Here is a 12,520-nt window from a genome sequence, read left to right as displayed (position 1 = left end):
CAGGAAACTTGACATTTAAGCAGCACACACTTCCCGCACTCTGTCTGTTGGAAGTGGGTGTGTGCCTAGGCCAGAGATCAATCAGCTCTGTCTCAGTCTGGGATTGTAATCATAACCTCTTTAGTTTTTATTGTATGGAGCATGGATCATGAGTGAGGTGAAAGGATTCCCGCAGACGACTTCCTTCTGTTTGTGAGAATGAATTGCGGTGATTGCGGCTGCTGCCGCAGCATGGATATCCGGCAGGGCTTTTCTTCATGTTGGCAGAGGTTTCTGGTGTGTTTTAAAAAGGGGGATGAGGCCGAGCAGAAATCCGACACGGTGATTGAAAACCGCAACGCAAAAAGCTCAGAGCCGAACCCCCCCATAAGATCCCTACCGCCGCCGCCAAAGACACCCGACAACTTTTACGTGGCCCTGTATGACTACTCCGCCCGGACCGAGGAGGACCTGAGCTTCAACGCCGGGGACAAATTAGAGGCTCTGGACAAGAGCGCTGGAGACTGGTGGTTTGCCAAGGCGCTCACCGGAATATCAGCCTCCAAACAGGGATACATCCCAGCTAACTATGTGGCACCTGTGGAGAGCATTGATGCAGAGCCGTGAGTAGACTATTGTTGCTTATCACCCATGTTGCAATATTTTGGAAACTTCATAATAGCCTACAGATCTGTTCAAATAGCCTACGTGAGTTTGATTCATACATCACTGCTAAGGAACCATTAGCCTTTTTCTTTTTTTAATCTTGTCGTTTTACAAAGGCAAATAAACTGTGATCACAGTTCCTGCTGTTTTGTCCTCAGTGCTGATAAAATGTTGACAGTCTTTGGTAAACTAGTTAATGATTCAATAACAAGGAAGTCCAGCCTAACAGGTTAATAATTCCCAGGAAGGAAGGCTTCACAAACTCAAGATCATAAATACTGTCTCCTCTACCTAAATGTCTTATCATTCCTTCTACATAGCAGCTCTTTAATGACTGTGACTACACTGTTGTGAGCAGACACACAAACTGGTTTTGCAACACAGCTTAGTTTTCTTCAGTATCCCATGAAAGGCTTTGACATATTTGGATGACCCAGTATGACTTAAAAAGGTTAATGTTGTGTTTCTAGACTATTTTACGTAATGAAATGTGTGTGCAGCTGATCTGGTGGGAAAAGTAGGCTATCATCACAATCTGAAGTCTTTGTGCATTCTGCTCACAGTTTGCATCTACAGTCAGACCTGTTTCACCTCAGCTGTACTCCTGTTTTTCCTGTTTAGTTTTAAAGTACTATACATAGTTTGCTATTCCTTTTAATCCTGACGTCACAGTTTCACTGAGTCACAGACTTGATGGACGTGATATGAAACGACGTAGAGGGTTAGAGAGTAATAATAAATATAGTTTGGTCTGTATCAAACTGGGCCATCTCTGTAGTACCACAGTGCTTCATTCATTGATTGTGATGATCAAGCTCCTGCAATCTGGATATCTCACATGGTCATACTGCAATTTTGATCTAATAAAGGTCTTAAGGGATAATGTTTGTCATCTAATCATCAACAAATCTCAATAGAAAACTAAACCTCACAGCAATTTGTGCGTCTCCAAGCTGCCAGCTGAAGAGATTGTGTTGTGTTTGTGTTTACGGTGATTCATTGGAGGTATGAGGGGGAAAGTCTGGATACACTAGACTAGATTAAGCTTTAAGACTCATGGATTGGTGATATCTGTGCCATTAGGTCAGTTTGAATAAATATCATATAGATGGTTTGCCAGGAAGCAGGAAAGTTTGGTGCTTCAGGGCCAACTTGTCATTTTCCACTTTGTAATATCGAAAGAGACTTTGAGAAAAAATGTTAGTCATTATTGAGTTGAATAATTTGATGGTGCAAAGCTCTTTATAAATAATAATTTTAACTGCAGAGATGATACCTATAGGGTCAGGGTGAGTAGGAGGTTGGTCAGTCTTTATTATTGTTATTATAATTTTTTTTTTTAGAAAAGGGGTGGAATTAAGATTGAAGGACCCTGACAACCTGGGATGTGAATGTGAAGTAGGAGGGGGAGGGAGGAATCCAGCTCAGTGACATGAACAACATGTCAGAGATACGGTTTGGGCTTTTCAGTGGATTTTGTTTGACAAGAGAAAACTGTAGATGTGTATCACCAGACTCCTCCTTTAAATGCCAAATGAAAAAACTTTAGACTGAGTGAAAATCATATAGAGTTTAGTGGTGTAAACAGTGTTAGTGAGATCAATCAAATTATCAGTGAACACAGATAATAGGCTTGGGCCAGTATTCCATCATAATGTAGGATTATCATATTCCCCTCCATAGTTTTCTTAATAAAGAAAGGTTTTTCTGTATTTATTTATTTATTTTCCAGATTTACAATCTGCCCTGCTGCTGAATCATTTTATTGCCCTGCTTACTGTGCATTGTACCTTGGCCTGTGACTAATAAAACTTTGAACTGATGTTTAGTGGCAGCATATCTTTTTCCCTGGACCATGAAATACAACAATATGATTATAAACAAAAGAAGAAAAACACCTGAAACTAAACTCCATAATCATGTATTATAAAATTGAGAATGTATCATCATATTTGGGCTTGACTGTATCATGATGTTACATTTTGGATATGACCCAGGCCCAACACATGACTCTTTAAAAAATATTATTATTGATTTTTTTCAGAAATGGCTGAAATGTGTTTGACCACCGTTGCCACTTTGCTTGAACTCTGATTTGTAGATGGTATTTTCCCGACACCAAGAGGCTGGATGCAGAGAAGATGCTGCAGGCTGAAGGGAACCAACATGGAGCCTTCCTCATCAGAAACTGTGAAAGTCAGAGAGGAGAGCTCTCACTCTCAGGTGAGCCTGGACAAGGAGTTACCGTAGCAACACCAATCAGCTTTCAATACACCCCAGTTTTCAATACACCACCACTTTTGAAATATGAAATGATGCAGTTGACACAATCGTTTAGTTTAGTTGCAAAGTTGCAAAATCTCATAGCTTACATAAATAGCTTTGAATGAGAAATAACTAAGGGTGCGCTCACACTAGGCAATCGTACCATGCCCAAGCACGTTTGCCCCCTAAAGTCAGGATTCTATCTATAGTGTGAGTGCAAGTGTACCGTGCTTGAGTACGGTACCCTTCCCTGGCCCGGTACGGTAGGAAGAGGTGTGCTTGAGCACGGTACACTTGCTCATGCATGTGCTCAAGCACGCAACGTGCTTCAGGTTCGTTCTCCATCACGTTTCAGCATCCACATGTAAACAACAGTCACTTAACTTAACATGTCTCCCTCCAACAATGCATGCTACACAAGACTAAGTGAGAAATGTATATGAACAATGGGATACCTCTTGATAAGTGAAAGGTTCAGTCATTCCAGACTACTGTATGTAACATGATTGCTCCCTTTGGCACAGTCAAGGATTTGATTGATCTGTAGTGGTTAACATTAACTAGTGTTGGGAAAGTGCTGAGTCACTTCTCTTCCTCATATGAACACCTTAACCCTCCCATGCAAGGTGTGAGGCGGCAGAACAGGATTCAAATGAAAATGTAGTGTTTGTTTACATCATAAAGTTAGCCTCCTGGGGCGGTGTGTGGCGCAGTGGTTAAAGCGGCCGCCCCATGTAGAGGCTACAGTCCTCAACGCAGGCGTCCCCGGTTCAAATCCCGCATCGGGCAGACCTTTCCTGCATGTCATTCCCCCTCTCTGCCTCCTCCTTTCCTGTCTATCTCACTATGTACTATCAAATAAAGGCAAAAACGCCCAAAAATAAAATATATATATATATATATATATAAAGTTAGCCTCCTGCAGCTAGGACAACACTCCCAGACAGAATCTCCTTAATCTTGTGTTGTCTGCCAGGTTTGACTTTTTTTTAGCATCTTAGTGTAAATAGCTCCTCTCTTTCACCCCAAGATGTTTGTGTTCTCTTGTTTTGCACCAGTCATACTATACACGACTGCTTTGTGGCTGTTATTGTAAGATGAGATTTATGTAGTACATTACCTAAGGTCTATTGAGATTATCAGAATAATTCACTTCATGGTAACTGCAGTGTAGGGACAGTAGTTCAGATTTGAAATGACATCATCCATATTGCCTGTATGAGTGATGAGTCCTACCATGTAAGTCGGTGAGGTGATGTATGATGTTAAGATGTTGTACTGGATGATACCAACAACCACAGTGTAGACTCATTCAGTTGAGAATTACTATAACATTGTCTATATAATACCTGTAATTATGGTTAATTTCAATGTGAAAAATGAATCATCATTGTTCCAGTATCAGCCTGCTGGCTTGTTTTATGTAGAATTAAAAACAAACAAACATTTCCTTTTTTATATTACTTTGCATTTATCTAGAAGGTTTTGTACACACCAGATCAATAACAAATATAAGTTGTACAATTATTCCTCCTCACCATCAACATCTTTGACACAGGATAAAGGAAAAAGCCTTTTATGGCACATTAACTGACAAACATGTCCTTATCAATATCTTTCTCATGTGAGGACAAGCTGGTCAACATTCTGCTGGCTGCGTCCCTCCCCACCACAGAACACACACTTCCAACCTCGGGCATTGTTCAGTGACTCATTTGTTTCCTCAGTTCAGATGATTGATGGTATGAAGGTCAGCAAGTTAAATAAATAGAGGTCCCTGCTCCCATAAAAGCCATGCGATAACTTTATCTCTGGCCTTGGTCTTTCCATTACAGCTGAATTCTTCCATGTTCATTCATTAAAGCTGGTTGATAATCTACCTCTATCTCATTTCATAGCCGCAACTGTATGAACTAATCAGTTTGATGCAGCGCCCTCAACTCCTAATGCAGTCCTCAGTTAATTTCCCCTCACACATGTTCCAATTTCTCATAGAATTCCTCATTGCGTTTTTGTGAACTTACATTGTGTCCACACATAGCTCACTACTTAAGACATTACTCATTGTGAAGATGATACACACAGTCCTGCACTGTATTACTGTCTTCAAACAAATCACTTCAAACTGTCTTCAAATATATTGAGACCAGAATGAGGGGGAAAAACAAATACCGGTATGTAATTTTTATGATGAAATATAAAGTTGTAATATTCAAGAGGGAAATAAACATTTAAGAGTATGACAATTAACCCATAAAACAGGTGGGAGGACAACCAGCGCAGCCTGAGCGGGTTCTGGCCGTGGCTGGTTCTATGTCTAACAACAGAGTAGACTCTACACAATCAGTGATTCACATGAGTCAAATATAAAACATCCAAACAAATAAAAGTCAAATGGAGATTAAAAGAGTCATCAATAAAACACTAAAATCTTTTTCCTCAAACTGTGTCTCCAGCAGTGAGATGTGTTGGTTTAGTCCCACTCTCTTCACCTGTATTCACAACAGCGGCGGATGACTGTTGACAGAGAAAATAACATGAGAAACCTCTGTTAGCTTTCTTTGGTTAAAAACTTATATTAGAAGTACTTTACCATGAGAAACCCTCACTTGTGTGGTTGTTGAGTAAATGACTGGATGCTGACCTGTCTTTCAGTGCTGGACCATGGAAAGGTGAAGCACTACAAGCTTAGAAAGACAAACAACGGGCAGTACTTTGTATCAAGAACGAAAACCTTTTGGACACTGAAGGAGCTGGTGGAGCATTACTCCGAACAGTCTGATGGCCTGTGTGTGCGTCTGGGTGAACCATGCAAAAAGGTAAAATCACACATCACACTATGAAATCACATGCTGTTCATTTCTCTAAATTCCATCATTAATATGTTGCCAAATTTGTCAAATTGTCATCTGAGTAAACTGTGACTGTTCGTGCCCTTGTAGATGGAGGCTCCACAGACCTATGGTCTGTCCTACAACACAGTGGACCAATGGGAGATTGACCGCAACTCCATCAAACTGCTGAGGAAGCTGGGAGCTGGTCAGTTTGGAGAGGTGTACGAGGGCCTGTGGAACGACACTACAGCAGTCGCAGTGAAGACTCTCAAACCCGGTACAGCATCATTTTTATTTGTAGGGCAACATCTTGAGAAGCCCATTGACACTTACCTGGACATGCAGTAAAATGGCACAGTGGTTAGTAGTGTCAATTCACATCAAGAGGCTTCTTGGGTTGAACCTACTAACTTGCCTCTCTATAGAGAGCCTAAGCGGAAGCAGGAAGTAACGGTGCCATGGGACCTCAACTCTGAAAAACTCGCCATTCAAATGAACGGGACTGAAAGTTTTATTTCGTGATCCGTTTGAATTGCGCCATGAGAAAAAAATATGTCCTCTACCTGTTTAAAACATCACCTTTCATCCCGAGAAATCAGCAGTTTGTTGTAAAACTATTGTAAAATAAAATTCGGAAGAATCTGTAACCAGAAAGACTACAAGTCGCGTAGGTGACGTCACACACCAAATGCCGCCCTTTCCCGTGTCAGTTGGTGACGTATTTTTTGTGGGACACAGATCTGTAGTCCGTGGAGCGGTCTTTACACAAAATACATTCTTCTGTTGCCCTTTTATGATAAACGGCTGATTTCTCGGCATGAAAGGTGATGTTTTAAACAGGTAGAGGACATATTTTTTTCTCATGGCGCAATTCAATCGGATCACGAAATAAAACTTTCAGTCCCGTTCATTTGTATGGCGAGTTTTTCAGAGTTGAGGTCCCATGGCGCCGTTACTTCCTGCTTCTGCTTAGGCTCTCTATTTGGAGTTTGATGGTCTACATGGGTTCTCTCAGGAAACTTCTTGACTGAAACATTGCCAGTGGGTGTGAATGTGACTGCGAATTGATGTTTGTCTCTTTAAGCTTCTCTTTAAGCTGATGAAAACAAGACCTAGCCTAGCTCTGGGAATAACTTTCTTCTTCTTTCTTCTTCTTCTTCTGTCTATTAAAAACTGTATTGTTGCCTTGTGAGAAACCAAACCACCAAGGTCATTAAGATCCCAAGATGTGGTGCAGGAAGAACCAGAAATAGTAATGTGAGCACTCAGTCAAAATAACAGTGCAGCAACAATAGAAGCTTTTCTCAGAGATAGAGTTTGCTCATTTATTGTGGAGTTGGTTCAGGTGTCATCAAGCATCAATCTCCGGGGCTGAAAAAGAAGCCAAATGCTGAAGAACAGCACTAAAAAACTCCCTCTAATTTGGGGTGGGGTCAATTTTTATATAATGACCTCCTTCCATTGTATTCAGGCTTTAAGTTGTGCTCAATTCAGGGCATTGCCACTTTTGTCACCATTGGTCTTCAGAAATCAGTGGTTGGTGTAACACAGGCTGTGTCTTTTGTAGATGTCTAACACTATTCACTATAGGCTAATTAGGCCGTCACAGTAAGGATTAAAGTTGAGTAATCAACAGCTGTAGAGATATAATTGTGAGCAGGTATTTGGAAAATGAACTAGCCAGTTACCATGAGCAGCAAACATCTGTATGAGCGTGCATAAACACTACTCCCCATCCTGTGTATTGCTTTAGCTAGTTAGTAGTAGATTATTTCAAACATGTAAGAAAGAGAGATGAAACTAGGAGAAAAAACATTATCAAACAGTACTACAAGGTCCCTATGGACCTCTGATTGTGTCCTTAATAAAGTCTTATTATTATTATTATTACAAGGAAATCTAATCCTAATTGAAACACCTTTCCCAGGTACCATGGACGCAGAGGACTTCCTGAGAGAGGCCCAGATGATGAAGAGGCTGCGGCACGCCAAGCTGATCCAGCTTTACGCTGTCTGCACCATGGAGGAGCCCATCTACATCATCACTGAACTGATGAAGAACGGCAGCCTACTGGAGTACCTCCAGAGTAAGATGCCCTTGTTTTCATCTACACAGGATAATGAGCAACTGCTACTTCATGATAAGATCAAGAGACGAGTGTTGCTGCTGCTGCTGCTGTGCTTTGTAAAACAGTCTGCCCACCTGTCAGTCCAACCATCTTTCTCCATTTATACACGGGAAAGAGAATCAGATCCTTTAGCCAAAATGTCATCCACATCCACACACATTTTATATCATTACTTTTGTTGTTATGTACTCTTGTTTTATAGAGATGTTTTACTCTCTTCATGTGAGTGTAGGGCAATAAATGAACCTTGAACCTTAAAGGATACATTTAAAAGTTGGAACTTAAAAAAGCAGAGGCTCTGCAGTCTTTCCAGGAGCCTGACTGGTATCTTCATGGTGGAACATATAACCAGGACATGGTCAAAGTGACAGAGCATGTTAAAGGTATAATGTGTAGGAATTACCCCCATCTAGCTGAGTGGTTGCATATCTGAACGTATTCTTGATGTTGCATTCACGTGAAATCGGGCAGACGTCAGAACAGGATAAACAATAGTCTATGTAAACAAGTGGTCCGCCAGCACGAGGCAAAACAATACAGGCGTGACAATATGTTGATTTCTGCTAATAAAAAGCCAAATAAGTTACATACTGGGGCTTTAAGTTAAACATATTAAATGACTTAAGCCTCTTAACCTTTATGTATCTAACTTCCTTGTTGTTTTTATTTTTATGACTATAAAAAGTAGGTCAGACATAATTTCAATGCATGTGTGCAAGTTAGCAGTGCAAAGTTCTATTTACTTAAAGTCGGATAGTTGGATGCAGAAAATTAATTATTCCCAATTAAGCCTACATTTAGATTTGAAATTAAAACATAAACCTTAAAACATAGACGTCAATATTGCTGACATAGTTTTGCGCACAGTTTTGTACTTCAGCAGCTTCAGCTGATTTTAGGTTTGCATGATGTTAGGATATTTAAAGGTCCCTATCATTATAATTGTAACTTTCAATGTGTGTTTTTATTATAAAGTGGGTCTGGGTTCTATATTAATACTGAAAGTATCAAAGACTCAGTCCACAGAGAAATGCACACAGCCTGTATTCAGAAAGCAGCCCTAGAACCAGCTGTCAGGACTTCTGTAACTTTGTGATGTCACTGCCTTCACCCCTGGGCCCTGACCTAAGCCTTGCCCAGGCATGCACATTTTGGTTTCTCTGAGTGTTTTACCTGAAATCTGCTAGATGTCTCTTGAATTTCTTAGAAGTAGAAGGCTGAGAGAGGAGATGTACAAAGACACTAAGATATTAGTGGTGTTAAGAACCAAAAACAATCTCTTCTTATGTAGGCTAAATGTGTAAAAATATGGGACCTCTGTAAAATCTATGTTGTACATGTTGTATATTACCTAGTGAATACATACTTTTTTTGGTCACATAAACTGTATGATAAATTAGTCTGGTAATTTTCTTTACAAAACAAAAGAAAAAGTTTTTTTCCCAGTTCCTTTGCTACACATCCTGAGAGTGTTGACTCACTGTGTGGCTCTCTATCTTGACTACAGAGGATAAAGGTGCTACACTGCGTTTCTCTGACCAAGTGGAGATGGCAGCGCAGGTGGCATCCGGCATGGCTTTTCTGGAGTTCCAGAACTACATCCATAGAGACCTGGCAGCCAGAAACGTCCTGGTGGGTGAGAACAACGTCTGCAAGGTGGCTGACTTTGGCCTCGCCAGGGTCTTCATGGTGAGTTTCATTTTTGTTAGTTTCATTTTTTTCAAGCTTTTCAGAATCTGCCGTTCTGCTGATCCTGAAAACCTGAGATAGCAGCATCACCTGATTCATAAAATAAAATAACAATAATATCATATGTCACGGAATTTTGCCTGGACTGTATTGATAGGTAAAGTTATCACTCAGATTGTAATAATACTGTTGTGGTCCTTTTATCAGTATTATTTGGTGCTATTTCTGTTCTATTTGATACGCAACACTCCAAACAAATTTAATTAAGAGCACAATGATTTAACTTTTCATCATTAACCCATGTTTGTATGTTTAATTATTTCTGTTTTGGCTCCCTTGGTTGGTTAGATAATAGGCTATCTCTTTTCTTATTTTAGTGCAGAGAGCCAATGTAATAATGTCAGAGCTTATCAATACTTTAACCAGTCCTTCACTACTTGGCCCAGGGGCCCGTGTAAACATCAGGTCTCAGTTCCCATACCTACGTATCGAGATATTGGCAGTAAATGTCTGTTTCGTGTGTCTTGTCCTTGTTTCTAGAAAGAGAGTGAAAATGTGTATGAAGCCAAAGAAGGATCTAAATTTCCAGTGAAGTGGACTGCTCCAGAGGGCATCCATGAGAGCAGGTTCACTATCAAGTCTGACGTATGGTCCTTTGGAATTTTGCTGTATGAGATTATGACCTTTGGCCAGATGCCTTATCCAGGTAACACCTCTTTCAGCCTGAATTGAATGAATTTTCTGCACATAGAGATTTGAAAATTGTGTCAAATCTGTGATCATGTCCCTCTCTGATTGTTCCAGCCATGACCAACTACCAGGTGGTGCAGAGGGTCCCCCAGGGTTACAGGATGCAGTGTCCCCCTAACTGCCCCAAAGTCATGTACGACATTATGTTGGACTGCTGGAAGGACAATGAAGAGGACCGGCCCACGTTCGAGACCCTGCAGTGGAAGCTGGAGGAGTTCTTCGACATGGACGTGACCTCGTACGATGATGCCAGTCGTTATTAGCAGCGCTCCAAACAGACTCAAACTCACTTTAACACAAACAGAAAGTACACTGACATTTTGATGAAGCAACAGATTCAGATGTAATTTAAAATTCCACTCACTGCAGCCAAATGAAGGATCTAAAATGTTTTGATAATATGCACATAATAGAAAACTGTGACTTTAACTGACACACAGCAGGTTGCAACACTCCTGGTGTTGGTTTGCGTGGCAACTGATTGCACTTTCTGACTGTTCGGAGCTCAGGCTGTACGCATGTTTAGCCTCAACTCTAGAAAACTCACTCTACTGGGAGAGGCCTCTACCTGATGAGAAGCTGCTGTGTCCACCTTGGGGAACCGGTTCTTCTTGCACTCTAGCATTGCACACATTGTTTCCACTGGCTCCTGCCCACCTTTTACCATAGGATCCCAGCAATGTTCACATACTAGCTCAGTGAGAGGCAGATAAGCTCACACACGTACTGTAACTGTCAGAAATGATTGTATTATTCATCTGCTTTGGCCCTAGCAGCCTACTACTGTAAATGAAAACATAACACTGCTACTGTTTTTCTTGCACAAAAAAGTGACATCACTCAAGTTAAGTCCACGCCCTCCTAGCTTTTCTCTCCACTCCATTATAGCATGTGCTACCAGATAAAAACAAAAGAACATGGACAGGTTTGTATGAACTCCTGCAGCTGTCAAATTCAGGTGCAATGTAATATTAACATTCATTTACACAAATATTGAAGCAGATTTTTTTTTAAATTATTATTGCTTGTTTTTTCGTGTTTTTTTTTTTTTTTTTTTGTCAGTGGTACCAGTGAGTCACTAACTGTTTGTCAGCTGCTGAGTGCTGGACAGGCTGAGTACAATGGCAGGACCAGAACCTTTGTTAAAAACAACCTGCAAGTCTTCTACTGTAGTTGGAAAGTGAGCCAATGATGAATGGATCAAAAAGTTTGAAGCTGCCAATTCAAGAAACTGAGCTTAAGGATTTTTCATTGTTAATATGAAATATTAATTAAAGCATTTTACAGGGATATCAAAGATAACCATAAAAATCCATGCAGTTCCACCCAAAACCAAAAGTTCATCAGATTTCATCATGTTTTAATGTCTTACATTCTAACTGTTCCCTAGCCCTGATCATGTTAACATGAACACACACAGTGAGAGCTTTAGTTGCTGTCAGTAGCTAGCTGCGAGTTTAATAACGGATGGAATTGCATGGATAAGATTCAGATTTTACATTTTTCCTTTACACATGTCCATGTTGTTAAACATTACTTCAGCTGGATGTTTTCTACCTATGAGCCCTATGTTGTCTGTCCATTGTAGCTGCCTTGCAGCAGTCATACCTGTCTGCTTTCAGAATGGAGTTGCATGCTTTCTTTGTCTCATGTGAGACCTGCAGCATAATGGCTCGAATACTGAACAATGTGACTTTCTTTGTGACCAACCGTACCTATGACAACACATTAATCAGATGCTCAGCACATTTACTGAAGTCGTTGAACCACATGGATTATCTGTCTTGCTCTGATGATTTTGTGTTTTTAGTGTCATGAACAAACTCCTGTTAATTGTAAATTGTAACCATGTCAGTGTTTATACGTAATCATGCTGTATTTTAACATAATTATCGTTTTATTTGAACATGATTAAATGAATTATATTTAGTTCGATCAAGGTTGTGTTTTCATTTAAACTGCACCTCCACTGCACTGGTCTGTCTCTGTTTTTAGGCCCCTAGTTCAAGTCCATGTCATCATTCTTACAAAAATGTTGATATTTTCCTGAGAAATATCCTGACTCTTCATGTTGATTACATTCCTTGATGCTAAAATCTTCTCCAGACTAACAGTTTGAGTTGACCTGCTCTTGTCTGTGGAGTTGATGTCCTTGAGTTTTGCTTCCTGTCTTCATGATACTGTATGACAGGCAGAGGTCCTCAAAGAC

The 12,520-nt window shown here is 40.4% G+C and overlaps 1 protein-coding gene across 1 annotated transcript; it reads left to right on the top strand.

Moving 5' to 3' along the window:
• Positions 1 to 10,597, top strand: frk (fyn-related Src family tyrosine kinase). Its single transcript, XM_085771497.1, has 8 exons — positions 1 to 602; positions 2,747 to 2,868; positions 5,566 to 5,729; positions 5,853 to 6,021; positions 7,672 to 7,830; positions 9,380 to 9,561; positions 10,102 to 10,267; positions 10,366 to 10,597. The coding sequence occupies exons 1-8, from the start codon at positions 199 to 201 to the stop codon at positions 10,572 to 10,574; spliced, it is 1,575 nt and encodes a 524-aa protein (XP_085627623.1). The 5' UTR covers positions 1 to 198; the 3' UTR covers positions 10,575 to 10,597.
• Positions 10,598 to 12,520: the final 1,923 nt, after the last annotated feature.

This window comes from Trachurus japonicus, chromosome 24 (assembly GCF_045865225.1).
Source record: "Trachurus japonicus isolate A0001 chromosome 24, Traja_1.0".
NCBI classification, from domain to species: Eukaryota; Metazoa; Chordata; class Actinopteri; order Carangiformes; family Carangidae; genus Trachurus; species Trachurus japonicus.
The sequence above is the reverse complement of the archived record's forward strand: the minus strand, read 5'-3'. Positions and strand labels throughout refer to the sequence as shown.